General features: G+C 42.4%; 1 protein-coding gene across 19 annotated transcripts in view; it reads right to left on the reverse strand.

The window, feature by feature from the left end:
• The window catches only part of GPHN (gephyrin), a 527119-nt gene that overhangs the window by 16035 nt on the left and 488622 nt on the right, over positions 1 to 22462 (reverse strand). For 10 of the 19 annotated variants that reach the window (XM_089778535.1, XM_075927413.2, XM_075927415.2 and 7 more), the window contains one exon: positions 18145 to 18216. The exons of the other annotated variants lie outside the window; for them this stretch is intronic. In XM_089778535.1, the coding sequence (XP_089634661.1) occupies positions 18145 to 18216 (72 nt within the window). The remainder of the gene's footprint in view (positions 1 to 18144; positions 18217 to 22462) is intronic. 19 annotated transcript variants of the gene reach the window in all.

Below are 22462 nucleotides of genomic sequence, written 5' to 3' on the forward strand. Positions count from 1 at the left end.
TGCTGTTGCAAACTGCAGGAGGTCACAACATCTCCTACCTACCAGTCATCACACAGAATTAAAAAGTGCACCCATGCACTGATTACAAAAGGTCACGGGACACGTGACCCCAGCACAAAGATGGCATCTCTTAGCAAGTTCTGACCATGTCCTTTCCTTGAGCAGCAGGGCCAGCACTTCACACTGAATGGTGGTAAAGAGGTGGAAAAGGCATCTCAGGCAGTCTGCTATAGTTTTCTATAGTTCTTACACACCAATTCAATAATTTTATGGACTCTGTACATAAAGCTCCACTTTGGTGATTTATATAATATATTGCAGTCCAGTTGTCTACCATTAGTCTGAAAGGCCCCTGATGTTGAATAGATGTTGCAGCAAGCATAACGGATTGCTTCGAGACTGAGAATGCTCATATGGAAAGACATTTGTTGGCGGGGTCCATTTGCCTTGGGCTCTGAAATCCTGGAAATAAGCACCTCAGGCGGGGTGGAGGTGGGGGAGTGGGTCTTTTTTGGGGGAAGGACATGCAAATAGAATTTCCACACAGACCTTCGGGGGATCATTCCATTACCTGAGGCAGTCGAGGACCTCAGAGGTACTGACACCTGCTTGGACAGGTTGTGCTTATTGTGGGTGTAGGCAGACATGAGCTAGGCATGGAGATATCAGAAGTGTAGTCTTGCTGGGGTGATACAAATTTAGATTTGCCTTCTGGCCCAAGCATTGAAGACAAATAAAACAGAAGAGTAGCAGGCTGGGTCAGCTAGTAAACTGACATTGTGACTCTCAATCTCAAGACACAGGTGACTGAGAAAGAACTGGAGTAATGGTGATCAATTGTAGTTTTGCTACCTTTTAATTTAACTAAAAGTCCTCTTGAGGTACAATACAAAGAGAACTGAAGTTCCAGATCAACCATCTCTCTACCATTTATTGCATACTTTTAGCATGTCCCCTCTTTTTTGCCTTCTCTCTAGGAGACTGGGTGGCTCTAATGGAGGGTAATAGATTACAGTCATTTCTTTATATTCAATTTAGATGAGTAATAATCAAATGTTATTAGTATCCGACAGCTAGTCCAGCCTATAAATAATTAGCTAAGTTAGTTCTGTACCTTATGGATAGATAGCCATCTCACAAAACCCACTATATTAGATACTAATTAGCCACCTTGTTGGCAGTCTCAGCAGACAGACCAAAACAATCAGATGACAAGCTTCATAATTAGAGTTCACTTACTGTGTTTATGATCTTTAGTATTTTTTTTAAACATGACATTTCTTAAAATCTCAGTATAATTTTCCAGAGCCTCACTGTAGTAGGAAGGAGCTCTGTAGTGCACAAAGAAAACCCACTGATTAAAATATTCTATATTGGAATCTTGTGCATTACCACTCCAGTTTATTCAGTATGTACAACAGTAGAACCAAAACACAACATAAATAGGCATAAACCTGCAGCTTTATTTTGTCAGTAACTTGCTTCTCACCTCCACTAGAGGACTCTTTGATAAAGCCATTCACATATCTGTATATTCTGATGTATACACTTACACATTCTGCTTCACACATTACATAGGGTGACCACACGTCCTGTTTTGGCAGGGACAGTTGCTTTTTTAAGCCCTGTTTTGGCTTTCCAGACCTTTTGGGCAAAACTGGGCATTTGTCCCCTTTGCTCTTGCCAACTTGATTAACTGGCAAGAGCAACCAGGACAAATGCCCACTTTTGGTATGCTTTGGTGGAGGGGAGTGAGGAGGCCCATGCAGGGGGCAGGGCAAGGCTCAGGTGAGGGACAGGCAGGGCATGGGCAAACAGCGATGTCAGCTCTATGGGGCGAGAGAGGGTAGGGCCTGGGTGAGCAGTGACCCCAGTCCCATGAACAGGGCAGAGGGGGGCCTCAGGTGGGCCCGGTGAGGGCAGGAGACAGGGAGGGTTTGGGCCAGCCTTGTGTGGGGAAGGGAAGTGAGGGGCCTCTGTCCTGCCCTGGGTAATGTCCCATTTTCCTTTGTGAAAATACAGACAGCTTACATTACACAAGCTTCTCTATACTTTTCCTGGGAAACAGTATGGTAGTGGGAAAACATACTGGTATAAAGACTCGTCATATTTGAGGATTCTGATGTGTCACAATTAACAGAGACTGAAAAATGAAAACAAATTCAATTCCTAATTCTGACTCTAATATACCAGCAGTCTTTTTCTTATGCACACATTGCAATTTTCATTTTGAAATATTGATCAGCTCAGGATGACTAACATTTCTGATGCTACTATGTGAATTGGGAGCATGAAGCTTCTTCCTAATGCGGACCACACAGCAAAGCAGAACGAATAATACAGAAATTCCAAAATATTGACATTAGCTATTTTATAATCAGCTTACATCTACACATGAGTTCCTTTAGCAAACAAGTGCCGCCTCACTGGCACACATATACACTGTAGGGAACAATCCTGAACCAACAGAAGCTTGACTAATGTCTGTGATTGTGTGTGTTGCTCCTCTGTCACAATACTTCTTATTCTATATGCTGCTAACCACAGAGTAACTGCTAGCTTTTAGATTGGCCTTATGGAATTTGGAAACTCATGTCATGGACCAGGGGTTGGCAACCTTTTCAAACCAAAGAGTCAGACTACATGAAAATTCAGAACAAGTGGTGAACAAAGAGCCATATAAGAATGCATATTTGCATGACTGAAAATATACAACATAATATAATTAAATGACATAATAATTAATAATTGCATAAATGAAACATTGTACTCACAGACTTTATTTAATGGGACTTCTGCTCCTGCATCTTTTCACACATTTCTTTGTAGTTTACATCATAACTGGTCAAATCCAACTTCCTGCATGCATTCAGGCTATCTTCTGTCAATCTTATGGGAGGGGGCTAGTGAGGTGCGGGTGCAGGAAACTGGGTTGCGGTGTACAAGGGCCCAGGGCACAAGGATGGGTTGTGTGGAAATGCAGGAGTGTTATGGCAGGAGTCTGGGGATGTGGGTATATGAGGGACTCAGGGCAGGGTACTCAGGTGTATGATGGACTCAGGGTTGATGTGTGTGGGGGTGTAGGAGGGCTATAATGCCGCAGCCAGATGGGGTCTGGGACCCAAATGGGGTTTTTTTGGGCCAGGCTTTATTTGTAAATAAAGTAAAATATGTCCAGCAGAAAAGGTTTCAACATTGTCTTGATTTATGGCAGGAGTGGGGAACCTTTTTTGGGTTGGGGGCCACTGACCCTCCCCCCCCAAAAAATCAGTCGGAGACCACACAAGTGAGAAGCAAAAAAGAAAACAAAAACCCCACAAAACACCAACCCCCTCCCCCCCCATCCTCACTGATGTGACCCCTAACGGGAACACCTCACTCCCCTGGTGCTCCAGTGCCATAGTGGGGGAAAAGGGAAGACTGAGGTTCAAGGCCTCAAGCCAGATTAACTCTTCTGGGGATCTGTGGTTAGTGGATTTTGTGGCTCACCCCCAGGCTCTAGGGTGGGGCCAAAAATGAGGGATAAGTGTGCAGGACAGGGCTACCAGTAAATGGGATAGGGATGGGAGTGCAAGATATGGGCGGGAGAAGATACGAAGTCCGGCCAGTGGGCAGCATGCTTGGCCATGGGGCAGGAGTGGGCTGGGAGCAGGCTGCCCTGGCTGGGGGCAGGTGGGATTCTGGCCAGCTGGACAGGGGGCAGAGGGTGTCTGGTCAGGGGGAAGAGAGGATCCTGGCCAGGGGGCAGAGGGAAGTAGGGGGGATTCTGGCCCAGGGATAGGGAGAAGGGATTGGGTGTCTGGCCAGGGGGTTAGGGGTTGGGAGGATTTTGGCCAGGGGGCAGGTGCTGTCTGGCTGGAGAGGTGAGTGAGGAGGTGGGAGTCTGGGCATGAGGGGCACTTACTTGCATGTAACATGCCTCCTGCCGCTTCCATTCCCCGGAAGCTTCCAGGCAGGATTCGCAGGGGAAGCTTCCAGGAAAGTGTTTCCCAGAGGGACGAAAAAGAGCAGTGTGGCCCCCCCCCCCCCCGGTCCTCTCCCCGGAAGCTGGCGCTGAAGCTCCAGTCTTGCGCAGGGGGGCAGTAAGGCTGTAGCACCAGCACGGCTCCTTGCTGCAAGGGGAGCAAGAGCAAGGGTGCCATTTTGGGAGGGGGCAACAGGGTGCCCAGTTTTAGCTTTTCACTCCATTCCCCAGATGCTAAAGGAGTGAGGGGAAAGTGCTTCCAATCCATGCCTGCCTCTCACACCTGGCTGGTGAAGGGATTGCAAGTACTTTCCCTTTAGTGTCCAGAGAATGGGATGAAAAGCTAGCTGTGTCCCCGAGCACACAGGTGCTTAGGGTTGCCAGATAGTTTAACCAAAAATACCAAACACCCTCTCCTGCCTCCCTCCCCCTCCGAAAAAAATCCAAACCCTGTTGAAGAAAAAAAAAGGAGGGGGGGAGACCAAAGTTATTGAAGGGGAAAAAAACCCCCAAACAAACCAGCATGGCCCCTTTAAGGCCTTCGGGTTGTGGGTTTGTTTTTTTTTTGCTGGCAGCCATCTTGTTTTCTTACTCTGTGCGGGAAGAAAGCTCCCCTGCGGAACCAGGTAAGGTGCAGGGGGGTCCGGGAGCTGGGGGAGTGGGTGGGCCAGGGGCTGGGCCTGGTTGCTGAGTGTGGTATGGTTGCCAGGTGTCTGATATTTTTGCCTCCTGACAGGGAAAAAAGAAAATACCAGACATTTTACATGTCTGATATGTTCTGATTTTTTTTTTTACCAGACAGGAGGTGAAAATACCGGACTGTCCGGGTCAGTCCCGGACACCTGGCAACCCTACAGGTGCTGCCCCCCTACCCTCCTGAAATGGTGCTCGTGGGAAAGGGGGGGGCTGAGTTGGGGCTCCAGAAGAGCCATATCTGGCTCCCTAGAGAGCCATATTTGGCTCATGAGCCATAAGTTGCCGACCCCTGCCATGGACTAACCACTACCTTAATTCAATATGAGGGATATCTCCTCTCTACATGAGGGGTCTGTTCCAAGAGTCTGCCTTCAGAGACTACTCAATCTGAATATTTCCAGAAGGCTTCGGAAAAAAAGTTCATCTGATAGGTCATTCTATATCAGTGATTGTGGTGACACCACAATCAAAGTGTCCTCAGCCACCTCTTTCCTGGCTTTGGCCTTACAAGCAACCTTAGTTTATAGATGGCTTGCAACAAAGTGAATCAGGAGGGAACAGAGTGCCAGTGGTGCCAATGCAGGCCATAGTCAAATAACTGTAACAAAGATTTTTTTTAAGATGGCTTCTTGGGCAATGTTTGAATTGCCTGATGGGAGAGACTAGCCCTGGCCCTTTCACTTCTGCCTGAAGCTTTTCCCCTGCCCTGCCCCTTTTAACCCCACTCCCCTGCTAGAGCCCAGAGCACTCCCCAACATCTTTCACCTAGCCAAGCAGTCTTCAATGGCATAGAGGCTTCCAAGAATACGTTCAAATTTAGCAGGCACATCATTACATGGAAAAATCTGAAATAGCCCGTTAATATTAGATGAATAATCAGGTAAGACAGAAATAACAAATGTGACAGACATTCACAAAAGGCCCATAGTAACAAACTGACATATATAATAATAAGTTGAGATCAGTGATATACTGACCTGAATGAAAAAGATACTTCACCATTAGTAAGGTAAGGAAATACAAATAAGGAGAAAAGGAAACATCCCTGACTGAATAGGTATCAAACATAACAATGTCAGCATAGCATAGTATAAACATGACAGTCTAGCCTAGGAGCGATAAGAGAATAAGATGTAGTCCTTGGGACATGCCAGAATGATGGTAACTGGGAGGAAAGAAAAGGTGATGAGGAAGATGCTGGCTAATACCTCAGGTTGTGTTAGAAAGAATGGTGTGAATGGAAATGATATGGAAATATAGATGTACATTCCCTATCTATCCTATGAATTGGGGTGTTTGTGACTATGCTAACTGTATTAATAAAGTATATTTGTAAATACACAAGAGTTCATATAATGTGAATGTTGCAACAGTGCACATCAGGGTTCCCAATCACAGAATGATTAAATACTGGGTCTGATCCTGAGACATAGGACCTGTTAACCCTAAAAGGTGGTAACTGGAAATTCATATGTAATCTAAGATCAGGCAACAGCGTGAGGCACGTGACTCCATGACAGCATCTGCAAAAATTGTAACTAGCAGCTTTGTTTTGAGTACTGGGCAGCTTGATTAATTCAAGCTGCCTACACACTTGATAGCTAATTTAAGTTCCACTTATGATGAAAAATAAAAACTTATTTTTAATTTACATATCATCCTCTTTAGTCCAAGGTTCACTTTATTCAACAGACTCCAGTACATACAAAGTTAGGTCTTCCCTGGTTTCTGGAAAGAACGGGGCTCACTGTTGATAGAAACAAAAGACAGAACTATGTAGCACTTTAAAGACCAACAAGATGGTTTATTAGTCTTTAAAGTGCTACATAGTTCTGTCTTTTGTTTCTGCTAGACCAGACTAACACGACTGCATCTCTATCACTGTTGATGGAAAGTATCAGTGAATCCTTGAGGCTGAGCTGAGTGCCAGTTTCCACTGAAAAAGCACATGTGCAGCTAATAAAATAATCATTTGATTTTGGTGATGTGTCTAGTTATCACTCCATAGCAATCTCCCAAATGTGATTAAGATTTATCACATTTATCTAGTTGTCAAATGTTCTCCTTGACCCTTGTCCCCTTGGGTACAGATTGAGATACAGATACAGCCTGGTGGCTGTGTGGGTTGCATTACTGGATGGATCACTTTCTGGCCACAGATAAACCGTCATGTTTCCGTACTGGAATTTGCAGATTTAGGAGCTGCCTTCAATACCTGTGAGTATGAAGTGTTGTTGACTCACCTGCAGACCCAAGTGAGAGTATGTGGGGCTGTTGTTGGGTGGCTTTATTCTTATCTTGTTTAATTTCTCATTGTCTGGATAATAGAAGAATGGGAGAAGTCTAGCTGGCTGAAACTAGGTTTTGATAAGACCGAGTTGCTGGTTGGCTGGTGGAGGTGACCAGAAGATACAGTAAGATTAATATCTGCCTCATAATTAAGGGTTCATGTCCTGTTTTTGTTGTTTATGTCCACAATTTAAGGTAAAGATGCAGAACCTTTTCTGGGTTGGGGGCCGCTGACCCAAAGAAAAATCAGTTGGGGGCTGCACACAAATGAGAAGTGCAAAAAAACCAAACCAAAAAATCCTCATTGATGTGGCCCAAAACTGAGAAGGAGAAAGATATTCCTCACATTCCCCTCATCGACCAGAGCCTAGGAGAGCCCAGGTTGGTAGATTTTGAGTGCTCCAGCACTGGGCTCCCAGGACTTAGGTTCCTCACCCCCAATTTAATAATTGGACTAGATTACCAGCTGCTACTAAGTAACCAGGTAGCAACACCAGCAAGGACATATGACACATGATAGTGTGAAGATTTCTTTTTTTATAACCACGTCTCTCCCTGTGTTATACCATTGCAGCAGTGGCCACCAGAGGCTTGAGCCAGAACTCTGTTTATATATAAAAGAGAGAGAGAGAGAGAGAGTGTTTCTGGCTGGGTATTTTCATCTTTAATTTGGAACCTGCCTCCACCATTAGTCTAAAACAGCCCAAATCTATTCTTAAGGGAATTTTGCAGATCTCATCTATTATGGCTGGCTTTTGGCAAGGAGAAGGAATTGTAAGCACAGCAAGGAGTGTGTACTACTAGCAATTTGGTATTTGTTTGCTGGAGGAACTATTTAGTCAAAGGCACTTAGTGCAACTGAATAGGAACTCTAAGTAAAAGAACATGAAAAATAACCCCTATTGATGGTTGAATTCAGCATTGTTACTTAAGTTTTATGATGGCATAATCCCACTAATTTCAGTGGAATTATGCCATTTTAACACTAGAATAATTCAGGGCAAATTAAACTTTTATAAAATTCAAAAACTTTTCTGTAACACGAGTCAACTAAAAAGTCTGTGTGAGAAAGGGGTTTAGTACGATTTTTTCAGATGAGCTGCATAACTGCCCTGTGGTGTCACCAACTGAGTCATACGGGGCATCCACAGCTCATACCTTGTAAAATCTTTATAACCACACTATTCCACATTCCTTTTAGCTATATTTGCAAAATACTTTTCAATCCTTGAGGATGAAACACACTACATTACTATTAATTTATTATTATCTGAAGCCATGAACTGGTTGAGTTGTCATTATGAAGGCAAAGCTTTAACATCTGAATGGCATTTTAAAAAATATTTAAATCACAGCCAAACAATAGTTGTTAATTCTGACTCTTGCTGAAGCAATAATGAACAGTTTCATTCTAGATAGATGGAGAAACAAAACATTTTTGGAAAGTACTTGAATTCTGAAGTAAAAGGCAAAACAACATTGTAACTGGACCTGTTAACAGGATCAACATTATTCTTCAGGGAATGGTATAGTCATTGTGAAGTGCAAGGGAAAACAGTACTTATATCATAGCTTAATTAGGCATGTTCAGATGGGAGGTTTTAGGCTTACTCTGAAAACACCAAGTATTGGTCACTGCTAGGGACAGGATATTGGATCTGTTCTGGCATGACAAATAATTCAATATGTTTGTCAGGAAATGCCATTCGTGGATATTTTCTTCACTGTGATATTATGACGGTATTAAGAAGCTATTATGGTGAAGAGGAGCAGATGAATAGCTTACACCTAAAGGAGTTTTTCAAGGAAAGTCTCATCTCCAGGTAACAAAACTACTCACCTTCAGTTGGTCATTTGCACATAGAAGGTAATATTTTTGATTACACAAAAGGAAATAATGCAGTTTTCCTGATACTCAAAAGAACAGTACATTGATAATACCAATTCACAATTCACACTCTTTGTATCTTTACAACTTTATATGTACTGGAGACAGAGCGGATGAGAATATTTGCTTTGTAAGGAAAATATGAAATTTATGAAGCTGTGCATGTAGTTAAGTACCGATCCAAACTCCCCCAGATAATTAGAAACCCTCACTTTCAGCAGATTGCTTCTGCCCTAAAAAGCAGCGATGTGCTTTGTGCACATATTTCTGAAACTGCAGACTCTGCATTTTGTTTAAAGAGTTAGTGTGCTGATAAGTCTATCTTAACATCCTCTGCTGTGCCAGTTTAACAAGCACAATACCAGTGGGTTTTCTTGCCCCTCCTTTCTGTCTTATGCACAGTACAATCTGGTGTAGGGACTGAAGGTAGATTTGTAAACTGGCAACAGCAGCATGCAGTACAAATCTAAGAAGCTGATCCATGGCACTGCAGTAGAAGTGCAACTTGATTTTATCACAAAAGGCACAGAAGATGGTATTTTTCCAGAAGGGGAATCCTTTCTACAATCATGGAAGTCTTCCAGCCCACCAGGCCAGTATGTAGAAAGCATATATCAACTGTTATGATTATTGAGCTGTCTTTAAACTGATTCAGAAAAGTACAATTGATCTCAGTCGCTTGAACCAACAGCCTGATTGAAAAATGATGCAAACATCAGCAAAATGTACAATACACTTGCAAAAGGTTTTATCTTGATGAATAAAACAGCACCAAAGAATCCATCAGTAAATAATTCAATGTCTAAAAGCACCACATTAAAGTATCCTCAAATTTATAGTACCATTTAATTGACCTTCAGAAAGAGACTGTCTGCTACACAGCTCATTTTTGCTGATCCTGTTTTGATTCCTAATGAGAGATTTTACTGTAACATTTTAAAAGCAGGCAACCACCTCTGTGACACAATCCATTCTATCAGTAGTTTGAAACTCATGCAGTTAGATCATGTAGTTGTGCCACTTAATCTGGAAAACAAGTAATAACACAGACAACATGCAGCATCACCTACCATTCTGCAACATATCAGTGGAGTCTGCAAAACTGAATTGGAGCATCTAACAGGCACTGAATAATCAAGGTACTGTCGTACTACAATTTCCAAAGCTCATTATAGATTTCTTGAATGTACTAGTCTCAGTCACTCAAATGAATGTCTCAATATATGTTTGTCATTTCCTATTCTTTTTGTTAACACACTGGCAGATTACAGTACTGTTGGATGACTAATGAAAACATCTGTGATATTCTTACTCCTTTATGCATCAGCTATGGCTTTATAAAATCTATGTTTCAAACACCGAGGGAAACTCTTGGAAAATGATCAGTAACATTTGTGTATTTTACCCCTTTCAATTTATTGTGTTGGATGCTTTACAAATTCTTGAGAGTGAGACAGAAGGAGATTTGCATACAAAATAGATACTGTAAATGCATGCCGATGTATAAAAAGACAGAATAGGGAAATCTTTCTTGGCCTCCAACTACTGTACTTGAAAACAAGACAGTTACAGGCTTAAGGAATGAAATGTTTTTTCATATGATCATAAAAAGTAGAGTTGTAAGACTGCGTACAGCCTAGGTGCACGGAAGGAGCTGGTTGTAGTGATGCTGGAGCGGGTTCTATATCAACTTAAGCATAGATCAGAATAGTTGAAAGGCTAATCTACACTTCAGTGGCTGGCTGTGAGACCCAATCTGGGTTAGCCAGAGTGTAGTATATTCATAGAATCATAGAGCTGAAAGAGACCTCAGGAGGTCATCAAGTCTAGCCTCCTGCCCAAGGCAGGACCAATCCCAACTAAATCAACCCAACCAGGGCTTTGTGAAGCCAAGACTTAAAAACCTCTAGAGATGGAGATTCCACCACCTCCCTAGGAAATGCATTCCAGTGCTTCACCACCTTCCTACTGAAATAGTTTTCCCTAATATCCAACCTAGACCTCTCCCACTGTAACTTGAGACCATTTCTCCTTGTTGTGCCATCCGTCACTACTGTGAACAGCCTTTCTCCGTTCTCTTTGGAACCTTCCTTCAGGAAGTTGAAGGCTGCTATCAAATCCCCCCTCACTCTTCTCTTCTGTAGACTAAACAAACCCAAATCCCCCAGTCTCTCCTCATAAATCATGCACTCCAGCCCTCTAATCATTTTAGTTGCCCTCCGATGGACCCTCTCCAATGCGTCCATATCCTTCCTGTAGTTGGGGGCCCAGCACTGGACACAATACTCCAGATGTGGTCTGACTAGAGCCGAATAAAGGGGAATAATCACTTCTCTGGATCTGCTGGCAATGCTCCTCCTAATGCATCCTAATATGCCATTAGCCTTCTTGGCTACAAGGGCACACTGTTGACTCAGATCCAGCTTCTCGTCCACTGTAATCCACAGGTCCTTTTCTGCAGAACTGCTACTTAGCCAGTCCGTACCCAGCCTGTAATAATGCTTGGGATTCTTCCTTCCCAAGTACAGGATTCTACACTTGTCCTTGTTGAACCTCATCAGATATCTTTTAGCCCAATCCTCTAATCTGTCCAGGTCAATCTGAACCCTATTCCTGCCCTCCAGCGTATCTACCTCTCCCCTTAGCTTAGTGTCATCTGTGAACTTGCTGAGGACGCAATCCATCTCCTCATCCAAGTCATTAATAAAGATGTTGAACAAAACCGGTCCTAGAACAGATCCTTGGGGCACTCCACTAGAAACCGACCACCAATATAACACAGAGCCGTTGATCACTACCCATTGGGCCCGACAGTCTAACCAGCTTTCTATCCATCTTACAGTCCAGTTATCCAATCCATGCTTCCTTAATTTGCTGGCAGGAATATTGTGGGAGACCGTATCAAAAGCTTTGCTAAAGTCAAGACATATTACATACACTGACTTTCCCATAGCCACAGAGCCAGTTACCTCATCAAAGAAGCTAATCAGATTGGTCAGGCACGACTTGCCCATCGTGAATCCATGTTGATGATTCCTGATCACTTTCTCCTCTTCCAAGTGCTTCAAAATGGATTCCATGAGGATCCCTTCCATGATTTTCCGGGGACTGAGGTAAGGCTGACTGGTCTGTATTTCCCTGGATTTATCTTTCTTCCCAGCCACACCTCTTTCACATCCCTTCTCACATCCTGTTGTGAAGACTGCAGAGGGCTGGGGAAATTAATAGTCGTCTTTGCCTTGTCTACATCTCCTAGGGACTGTCCCATGTTAAGGGAACTTACTTTTTACTCAGACAAAACTCTCACTGACATCAATGACATTTATTTCCTGAGGAAGGGTTGGAAAAGGATTTGGCTCATGGTGATTAACCCTTATTTGTCTTCTCATGTTCATTTAGTAGAGGTAGTAGATTGCAAAATCATGGATGCAGCTGGGCATAAAGACAAGGTATGTCAGAAGAATGTTTTGTATATCAATAATCTAGATGTTGAATAATGACTAGATACTGCACCTAATTCAGAATTTTCCAGTGGGTTCTATACTGTTCTTATGGCATTCCATTCCTCTTACCTTCTTTATTTCCTTTTTGCATGTGTTCAAAATGGTGCTTTTTGTCTTGAGAATACAGGTTGCTTTCATGATAAGACTGGAATAATGATAAAAACTTTGGCTACTAAGATAAAATGGGGCTATGTATAAATTTCATCCTGTGTCCAATAGCAGCTAAAAGATCAGTCTTCATTAACATCTCGTGCCTCCTAACTAATGTTACTGCTAATAGGAATACTGTTTCCTTGACCTCATCATCTGTGGGCTCACGATGTCAGAGCACTCAGAATGACATGCATATTTCTGTGAAATCTTCCTAATTCCTTTAAAACATTCCTCTGTCTTTGAAGAGTAACTTATTTTGTTCCAGTGTATTTATGAATTATTTTGGCAAATACCCATTAAACTGACACAGACCCCATAAAGGGGGAGACAAAGGTGGTGGTCATGGTGTTGGCTTCTTTACTGTGGTACCATTGTCCATTAGGAAGTCATTGTGCTGTTGATGTCTGGATTAAGATCTAATTGCATGTCACTGGCTGCTAGTAGTCTGCTTGTGTACTTCCATCCACAGGCACTGACCTGTGAAGTATTGGGATCTCCTTGGTGATGAGAAACTCAGGATTAAGGCTGTGTCAGTAGTGATTGTTAAGTAGTGACATACCAACTTCTGAGTCTTAGCTTTGTAGTTGAATGACTAGCTTTCACAGGGCAAGTTGAAAATGTAAATGGGTCAAAAATAATTGAGGACAAATTAGCTTTGATTTCCCTGGCACAATGGAAGGAAGGCCCTGATCTATACCTGAATGGGGTTGTTGGATAGTGGTCAGACCAGGGAAGTTGAGTGTTTGTGGTGTTCCCAAAGGCCCATCCTAGGCTTCAATTCAGGTCCAGTGTGAGAATCCAGATACAGCCTGACAAAATCTCTTGATTTCCATGTGGACCAGGAGATTAAATACTAAGTTATCCTTAGACTTTGAACCGAAGCTGAGATCAGCAAACCTTGGGGATCCCAGCATGATAATTAACAGCAGGTCCCTTAGTTCTTTTACAAAGTTAGCAGGGTTTTCAGTTATGCATCTGGAGGCCATTAAGACTGTTAAGTTCTTTTTTGTCCTTTTATTCACAGATAATATGGATGTACTCAAATGTTTTCATTTCAGAGATGGAACATTTTCAGTTATGTTTGGAAGGGAATAATGTTTTTGATGATTGATACTGCAAAAAGTAACAATACCAAAAAGTTTGCTGACACCAAGAAAGATGACAATGACCAGGTGGGTGTAAGATTAAACATGGTGCCAAAGTTAATGTCCTTCTTGAGCCCTCATGTAAAATGGAACAGATGACATACATTGAGAGATGGCTACAGACAAAAATGGGGCTAACTTTAATCACTGCCAAGTTCTTCAAAACACGAGACAAAGGCACAGAAGCCTCCTCATATACCTAGTCTGATACATGGCTACTTGATATAGTTTCTTATAATTGTTTCTTAATTTATAATAATTTTTATAAGGATTAAGATTTGAGTATAAATACAAAGACAGAGGGTCAAATTCATCTCTGGTGTGAGTGGGTTCAACTCCCATTGAAGTACGTGGGAGATATTTCTGGTTATGCAATGAATTTGGTCCTTAAAACTGTCAGATCACAGAAACTGCAATGATGAATGTGAGGCCCTTCACACTGGGTCCAAAGCCTTGGGTTTCTCCTATAATAGAACATCAAAGCACCTCCTCGGTTAATTTGTGCTCAGGGTGTTTAAAACAAAGGGAAAAACATATATACAAGGCTAAACTCATATCTCCAAGGCAAAACCGATATGGAGAATTTTGCTCAGATACAGACATTTTGTATGTAAAAAAAATTGTTTTTTTCAAAACCTCTCTTTTTTAGCAGCCACATCTGAAATAGATGTTTATATATGAGAAGTCATAGGAAAAGTCACAGGGGTGGTTTTTTTGTATATAACATAATACAACAGTATACAGATAAGCTAAATAAGTAGGGAAAAGGGAGCAAAGGAGAAACTGGATTTTGCCGGAGGCCAGTAATTCAGAGATTCACTGATGGGTATCAACGCAACATATGGAGTTGCAGATGCATATTAATTTCTGAGACACACTGGGTGCATCTAGACTGCAGAGGGTTTTTTCAGAAAAATGGCTGTTTTTCCGAAAAAAACTTCACTTAACATCCACACTGCTATTGTGTTCTTTCGAAAGAAAATTGAAAGAACACAGGTTTTTTTCCGACTTGCAGTCTAGATGTACCCATTGTCTCATGTGCCAAGATCTGCTTAGAGAAGAGTGAGGCTATGTCTACTTTACTAGGTTATTTTGAAATAAGTTATTTCAAAATAATAACTCCCAAAATAACTATTTTGAAATAAGCTTATTCCTCTTCACAAGCAGGAGTTATTTCAAAATAACAGGCCCATTATTTTGAAATAACAGGCTTGATAGTGTAGACGCTCACCTTGTAATTTTGAAATGACTCCCCAGTGTAGACATGTCCTGAGTGTGTACTGGGGGGAAATGAGGAGGGCCTGTCTTATGTCACACCTTGGAACCTGTTTATAAGGGTTCTGTAGGCTAGTGGACCTGATCAAACAATTGTTCACACCTAGTTCAGTTTGTAGTTCTTATCTTGGGGTTCTGTTTATTCTTTAACTCTGGAAAACTGAATAATACACAAAGCAACAGTCCCATTCTTAACTGAGATTGAGAGGCCCACTGGCCGCTGACAGCTTAATGAGCTGCCTGACACAGGGTAGATATTTAGAGCTTGTCTGCCCGCTTGCAGCATTCTGCTGCAGCCACAAGAGAATGCACATCCAGCCCTTTCCTGGTTCAGGCATTCTCATGGAGCTAAGGCTTTTCTTTATATCCTCTACCTCGGAATAATCATACCTAATCACTAGATATTGCACAACTCCATCAAATGAATCTCAAGAGCTGCCTGTTGGGGCTCCTCTGTTGAATGGGAGTGGCTTCTCCCTGGGCCCTCTGATCCTTACAGGGGCATATGAACAACATAGTGTGAGATTCCAAGAGGGATGATCTGTTCTTTGAGGTCAACCTAGAGCTATGATAATCTTGCTTTAGCAAGTGCAGATACAAAAACAATGGGTTGCTGAATTCATCCACATCCTCCAAGGGCTAAAGATATTATTCCTGAGGAAATTATGGGTGTATAGATGTGTCTTTTCTGTGAGATTTTTCAGGTGTTGTGCAGATACCTTGTAATCAGAAGGAATGGCTACTAGCTAATTTTATGGCCCAATCTTGTAGCCTTTAGTTAACTGTCATGAGGATACTAATAATGAATGGTTTTAGGCCTGGAGTTTTAGTGTGCTTTTCATGAGTTTTTTAATTATTTATGGTTTGTTGGTCTTTAAGTAGAATTTAAAATTATGCTCAAGGTTCTCTTGTTAACAGAGGCTATGATAGGTTGCTCTTACCCTCTTTTATTACTATCTGTTATAATATATGACACACAAAAATACTCATCATTAACCTTACATTATTTCTAGGGCCCTACAAAATTCATGGTCATAGGATTTTAAATATTAATAAATGTCATTATTTCAGTTATTTAAATCTGAAATTTCAGGGTGTTGTGATTGTAGGGGTCTTGACCCAAAAAGGAATTGTGTGTGTGTGTGTTTGCAAAGTTATTGTAGGGGGTATTTGCGATACTGCTTCCCTTACTTCTGTGCTGCTGCCTTCAGAGCTGGGCAGCTGGAAAGCAGCAGCTGCTGCACAGAGCTAGGGATGTGAAGGACTAGTTGACAAGCAAATGCTTATTGTTTAGGTGACAGGATAGTTGACTAGTCACTTTCCCTCCCTTACTGCCTTTATCCAGTAGAGGCAGCAAGGGGGGAGAAGAGGGAATACTTCAAAGCGGCAGCGCTGCTTGAATCCTGGGGCCAGACCCCGGGCTCTACATAGTGCTGTCGCTTTGAAATGTCGTGTGCAGCCTGGGGCAAGCTGGGGTGCTCCCAGGCTGCACGTGGCATTTCAAAGCAGCAGCACCACGTGGAGCCCGGGATCATCTGGGGACTCCTCTGCTGACCCTGGGCTCTGTGCAGTGCTTCCACTTTGAAATGCTGCAGGGAGCCCAGCGTCAGGCTCCTCGTGGCATTTCAAAGTGGCAGCGCCTCACAGAGCCCAGGGTCAGCGGGAGAGTTCCCCCCCGCTCTTCCCCGCTGACCCTGGGCTCCACGTGGTGCTTTCACCTTTGAAATGTAGCAACAACCCATGGGCTGCAAAATGCATCGACTATTAGATTAGTCAATTAGTTGATACTTAACATCCTTACACAGAGCCCAGCTCTTGAGGCTGAGCAGAAGAGGATGGTATGATGTGGTATTGCCACTCTTACATCTGCATCGCTGCCCTCAGAGCTGGGCTTTCAGTCTGCATCCACCTCCTTCCAGCCACCCAACTCTGAAGACAGCAGCACAGAAGTAAGGGTGGCATGGTTTGATATTGCCACCCTTCCTTCTGCACTGTTGCTGGTGAGGCACTGCCTTCAGAGCTGGGTACCCAATGAACAGTCAGTGTCCTCTGGTCCCCCAGTTCTGAAGGCAGTACAGAAGGGTGGCAATATTGGTTGTACCTCCCTTAACAGGGACTCCCTGGTCCAGCAACATCCATGGTCTCCCTTTTGTGAAATGCTGTTCTCCCTCCCATGGAATTTGTATAATATAGGCTAAAAGCACATAAAGCACCAGATTTCATGGGGGAGGGAGAGACCATGGTTTGTGACATGTTTTTCATGACAGTGACTTTGGAAGGGCCTTAGTTATTTCCTAATCCAGACCCCAAGTAATATCCAGTATATGACAGTATGTGTATTTCAGGGCAAAAAACACTCTGGATAGTTCCATCGATTCCATGAGATCTAAAGTTGACCTACTAAAGTTATTATCAGCATGGGCATGATAATGAGTGGCATAATATGAATGTAATTATGACCAAAGAAGGGGTGGGAAAACCTCAGGGCCAGGGGGCCAAATGTGGCCTCCAGCTTGCCTGGATTCAGTCCCCAAGGATCATGGCTCACCTCTCCCCAGCATTGGGGAGCCCATGTCTATTGCGGGGCTGGACCACACAAAGTCTACAAGCCTGGGTCCCACTAGGCTCTAGTCTGCAAGGGGAATGTGGGGAGTATCTTTCTCCTTCTCAGTTGGGGCCACGTCAGTGAGGGTCTTTTATTTTGGAGAAGGGCTTCTCACTAGTATGCGTCCTCTGACTCATTTTTCTGTGGGTCAGTGTCTCTTGACCCAAAAAAGGTTCCCCACCCCTGGATTAAAGAGTTGTAATAGTGATGTCAACAGAAAAACACCCCTCTGGAATGCTTCCATACCATATGTTTTATTCCTTACTTGCACTATCTTTAAAAGTCCAACTCCTGAAGGATCAAGTTGTTTTCTGGTATGGGTGAATAATATCAGCACTCTCAGTACTAACAGAATGTGAAACAGTTGCAGCATCATTAACTTAATCAAAGTCTTGGGTGCCATATAGGCCAGTGCACTGGTGCATAAACATTCAGTTTGGTGCTTGCAGTCCTCAGCACCAGCATGGCAGCGGTAGCTGAACCAACCAGGATAAAATGTTATTAAGTATAACAGTAACTGGTATTTTCCATGCTCAGAGCTTTACACATATAGCCTCTGGGTGACCCTACCTGTGCTGGCATGCATGTGCCTGAACGTTCCAAGTGTTTTTAAAAATGGTGCTCACCAATCTGGTAGGCCTGTCTCCGCTGTGTTCTGGAAACCCTGTGTCCCTTCTTCTTTAAAAGCATCTGGCTTCCTGAGGGTAAAGGAATCAGAAGGGGAGTAAAGAGCTTGGGAAGAGGAGTGTCTCCTGAGGTGAAAGTAATGGTCTAGACCCATGGTGTCCAATCTGTTCCGAAGCAGTAGTGAACTAGCTATAGTGAACTAGCCACACTCAACTGGTCAAATAGTCACATTGTTCAAGCCAAATAGCCACATGTGGCTAGCATGTTGGACACCACAGATCTAGACGCAGCCACATTACCCCGAGTGGCTCAGAAAGTTCAAAGACATTGTGGAGATGATCTCTCTCAGTTAGGTCAGCAAATAGGAGAAAATGGATTTGTGAGATAACATTATCTGTCCTTTCAGATATATTTTGGGCTGCTCACAAAGAAGAAAGTGAAGAAGCTATGGAAGCCTTTGAGGACATTGAGCATGCCCATCTGCCAGCAACAGTGCTGCTGAGTATAATGATCATGTTTTATTTTCTTCCAGGGAATAAGAAGAAACTTCTTCCCTCTTGACTTCAAGAGAAATCAAAATGAAGGGTGCTAAGCACACTGAGATTTTTGTGAAGGACCTGAAAAAATGGACAATCTTTGGAGAAGGCCTCCAACTAAATATTTAATTTTCACATGCCTAGTGGAGGCATACAAAGATAAAGTAAGAGGAAGGGGAATGCAAACTTTGGGGCAAACCTAAAGTTAGTTCATGCACTGACTAGCCATGCAGTAAACCCAATTTATTCCTCAGGAAAAGGGTTAAAGGCATCTTAAAGGTCATGCTCTTGATTGCAAGGAAGAAAGGTACAATATCTATCCTACTTCCCTACCTTAGTGATTGATTATAGCACCACTTCATTCCCAGAGGAGCCAGTCTGATCACTCTATTCAACTATAGGATACAACTACTGTTATGAGGGAGCATAGCTAATAGAGACAAAAGTATCCAGAATAATTGGTATCTGGTTTTAGGATCCCATTTGAACCAGCTTATCATGTTCTTTATTTTCCCTCACAAAGAAATAACTTTTAATAGCTCTCTCTGTTCATTTTAAAGATAATTAACTTGATATGAAATCTTTAAAACGCATCTTCTGGAATATTAAAATAAGATGTGTGAAACCAAAATGGACATCTCAACCATGAGATATTGTTTTGCAATTCTGGAACAAGTAGTTTAATACTTTTCAGGGACCAAGGGATGCTGCAGAATATGACAGATATAATTAATCTTCTCAATTTTTTTCAGGTATGTTGTCTTAATGATACGTAGTTTGCTCTCATTAGCCATTCCAGCAAAGATTTCTCTTATATATGATCAGATACTTGCTAAACAATGTCAGCATGCATGAAAAAAAATCCTGAAACCAAGCTTTTCTGACAAACTTGTAGTTTATACATCTAGGACTTCAGTTTCTGTTTGATGGTCTCCTATCCTTGGATAACGACTCTTCATGCAGGCCTTAGTGCCTTATGTTTAATTCCATTGCTTGTGTCAGAGAGCATTTCTAGATGTAGACTCGGTGCAACACAGGAGGAAGTGGAGAAATGCTGTAATAAGCCACCTTCAAAGTTCTCACCTGATCCTGGTCACTGCTCTACTCTCCAGAAATTGTGGACTTAACAGGGACATTTGTTTTATGGTTCATTAAAATCTGTAACACACTGGACTGCCTGCTAATCTTAGCTGCCCACTTCAAACCTTTTATGAATAACACTAATCCCCCAATTTCTCACTTTATTTAAAATGATTTGTCCCTAACATGCATTATGCATTCTGCTTAAAAAACTGACCCAACTTGTATTTAAGCTCAGTCAGTCTGCTTCCTTCCCTAGACATGGAAAAAAAAGCTTTGTCGCTCAAAAATGTGTATCTTCCACCAACAGAAGTTGTCCTGTCTCTCATAGAATATTCTGTCAGCCTGTATTTTCTCCTACAAGAAGACTGTATGGAACTATGGAAATGTCTAAATGATAGAAGGTATTCTCAAACTGAGGGCTGTGAATCCTAAGATGGTTGAGTGATTATTACACTGGGTATCACAAGATGTCAGCCCCCAAATCATGCTTGACCTCCCATATTTAAGTGTTAAATATATATAAAAAGTATATTTAATTTATAACGGGCGAGGGAAGGGGTCATACTCAGGGTCTTGTTGTGTGAAAGTGGTCATCAGTACAAAAGTTTGAGAACCACAAAATTGGTTATAAGGGAATCCAAAACAGCTTTACATAGGCCAAGTTTTTTTTTAATTAATTTGAAACTAAGTATTTTAACAACACCAAAATCTGATTTCCAATATTCTATCATTATAATTCATTGTTATATTATTCATCAATCTTTAACTCTCTCAGTGTTAGCCTTAATCTGTACATTGTATATTACTGCCTGTTATCTATTAACAAATGATTGAAATCAATAGAATATTTGTACATGTAGGTACTATATTCTAGAATGTAGCAAAAACATTCTATCTGGTTGACACAGAAGTAGTCAAATGGTTAAGGAAGGAAGTTATTTGCTCTTAAAATGTCCTAAAGTGATAATTTAAAAAAATTTGCAACATTGCTTTGAATATAACAACATCTTTCAGTCAGATGCAATTAAAGGTCTTTGTGTTACTGCCCTCAAAAACCATTTAATACAGTGAATGTAATTATGCTACATAATTTAAATAGGTCAAGATTTGAAATGCCTAACAGAGGTGTCCAGAAACTGATATTTACAGTCTCAGGAAAAAGGAAAGAGAGAGAAAGAGAAGAGGGTTTTCACTCTGCATTTAGCCATATCATCTTTCACCTCATATTCTAAATATGACTGCTTTTTAACCCTTGCCTAATAGCTAGTAGAAGGAAGAATGCTATTGATACTTTGATCGTAGAATAAGTTTGCAGGGCTGACAATTTGAAAAACAGCTTTATATTGTACACAGAACAAATTGGATCTGGAGTCACTGAGAGAGAAAACATTGAACTGCCTCTTACCATTTTGGGGTCAACTTTGTTAAGAACAAGGCTGTGGGCACAGAGGTGAGCTTATTGGTTAGACCAAAAGTTACCAATCTTAGTGGTCAGTTTCTGAATCAAGAAATCCAGTACAGAGAGTAGCTAGAGCTGAGAGCTACGAATCAGGAACCAAGTGTCAAAACTGAGTTCAGAAGCCAAATACCAAGTCTAGGGAGCAAGCTAGAACCAGTAACCAAAGGTCAGAGCCAGACTCAGCCAAAGGAGCCGAAGCAGGAGTGAGGAAGGTGCGGACAGCAGGATGTGGAATTCTCTTGAAGACCCAAAGACCCAAACCTGCTGTAGGATTCAAGAATGTGCCCGATGGAGTCTTCAGCCAATCAAAAAACTGATTCATTAGCTATCTCAGATAAGGGAAACCAGCTGGGTCTGCAGTGAGTCTCTGACACAGTTTATTGGAGAACTTAAGTTTTTTTTGAAATTGTGAGACAGAATGCCCTGGAGTACAGGAGTGGCAGTCAAGAAGTCTGCGGGCACTCAGAGCACTCCAAGACAGGACTGCTTTGCTGTCCCTCATCGAGGTAGACAAGTAAGTGGAAAACCCTGAGAACTGTCTGTCCGGGGTGGGGGGCAGAGTCCCTTTAAGAACGGAGCTCAGTTAGCCTCAGGCAGCAGCCCCACACACTAAGTCCTAACCTGATGCCCTGCCGGCACTGGTTCCGGCCAGCCTTAACTTCGGTTCAGGGTCCACTCAGTGTCGATGTGCTATTTCGAAATAGTTTTTGTGTATAGATGCGTTATTTCAAATTAGCTTAATTCGAAATAGTGCTGTAGTGTAGACATGCCCTTGGGGTACGTCTAAACTACATGGCTCCGTCGACGGAGCCATGTAGATTTGTTTGTTCGGCAAAGGGAAATGAAGCCGTGATTTAAATAATCGCGGCTTCATTTAAATTTAAATGGCTGACCCGCTCTGCCGATCAGCTGTTGGTCGGCAGATCAGGGCAGCCTGGACACTCCCTTGCCGACATGAAAGCCCTTTATCGACCTTCCCGGTAAACCTCATCCTACAAGGCATAATGGGGAGGTCGATAAAGGGCTTTCTGGTCGGCGCGGGAGTGTCCAGAGTGGCGCGCTGACCTGACAAACAGCTGATCAGCTGTTTGTCGGCTCAGCACGGCAGCCATTTAAATTTTAATGAAGCCGCGATTAATTAAATCGCGGCTTCATTTACCTTTGCCGATCAGCCTAATCTACATGGCTCCATTGATGGAGTCTGAGATCCAATGTGATAAACTCTGTGACAATATTTGT

The sequence above is a fragment of the Pelodiscus sinensis genome, chromosome 5 (genome assembly GCF_052426305.1).
Source record: "Pelodiscus sinensis isolate ZL-2025 chromosome 5, ASM5242630v1, whole genome shotgun sequence".
Lineage (NCBI taxonomy): Eukaryota > Metazoa > Chordata > Testudines > Trionychidae > Pelodiscus > Pelodiscus sinensis.